This window comes from Ceratina calcarata, unplaced genomic scaffold, assembly GCF_001652005.2.
Source record: "Ceratina calcarata isolate Rehan_Ccalc_2016 unplaced genomic scaffold, ASM165200v1 scaffold12.2, whole genome shotgun sequence".
In the NCBI taxonomy this organism is placed as follows: Eukaryota; Metazoa; Arthropoda; class Insecta; order Hymenoptera; family Apidae; genus Ceratina; species Ceratina calcarata.
This window is the reverse complement of record NW_017132979.1, coordinates 1-555: the sequence shown is the minus strand read 5'-3', so window position 1 is coordinate 555 and position 555 is coordinate 1. Positions and strand designations below refer to the sequence as shown.

At 38.4% G+C, this 555-nt stretch overlaps 1 protein-coding gene across 1 annotated transcript in view; it reads right to left on the bottom strand.

Moving 5' to 3' along the window:
- The window catches only part of LOC108626019 (uncharacterized), a gene marked incomplete at its 5' end in the record, with an annotated part of 1,387 nt that extends 859 nt beyond the window's left edge, over positions 1–528 (bottom strand). The window contains one exon of the mRNA XM_018026423.2: positions 193–528. Within this exon, the coding sequence (XP_017881912.2) occupies positions 193–528 (336 nt within the window). The remainder of the gene's footprint in view (positions 1–192) is intronic.
- Between the last annotated feature and the right edge of the window lie 27 nt (positions 529–555).

Sequence of the window (555 nt, the reverse complement as noted above, 5' to 3'; positions counted from 1 at the left end):
CCTTAATCTATACTTTCTAGTTTCTCATCTGTTATACGTTTCAGTACATTTTATATTAAACATATACATTATTTTAAATTGATTACATTACTTTAATTTAACATTTGTATGTGCAGTACTATGTACACTTTTGACGTTATCTAGAGAAATTGAAGAAATCCAGTTAAATCTCCTGTTCTCTTCTACTGTTACCTGTATCTTGTTAAAAGCAACGCCGACGACTTCTCCACTGTTTACATCAACAGCGACGACGCTGACGCCATCTTTAGCCGCATCCACACAGAGTTCCTCAAGCTCTTCCATAGCTCCAGGTTCTGAGACCAATTCGACGGCCTTGGACACGTTTTCGTAAACGAAGAAGCACGTCCTTATCAATTTCAGAGCTTCGTCCAACGTGGCATCCGTCAAAGATTCGAACTCTATAGATCCGTCTTCTGACGTGCCCCAAACGCGGTACGGCGGCATTCTCTTCCGAGTTCTAGTTTCGAAAATAATTTTCGAGTTATTTACGACCTCTCGGATTATTTTTTATATATTTTCAAAAATTAAACCATT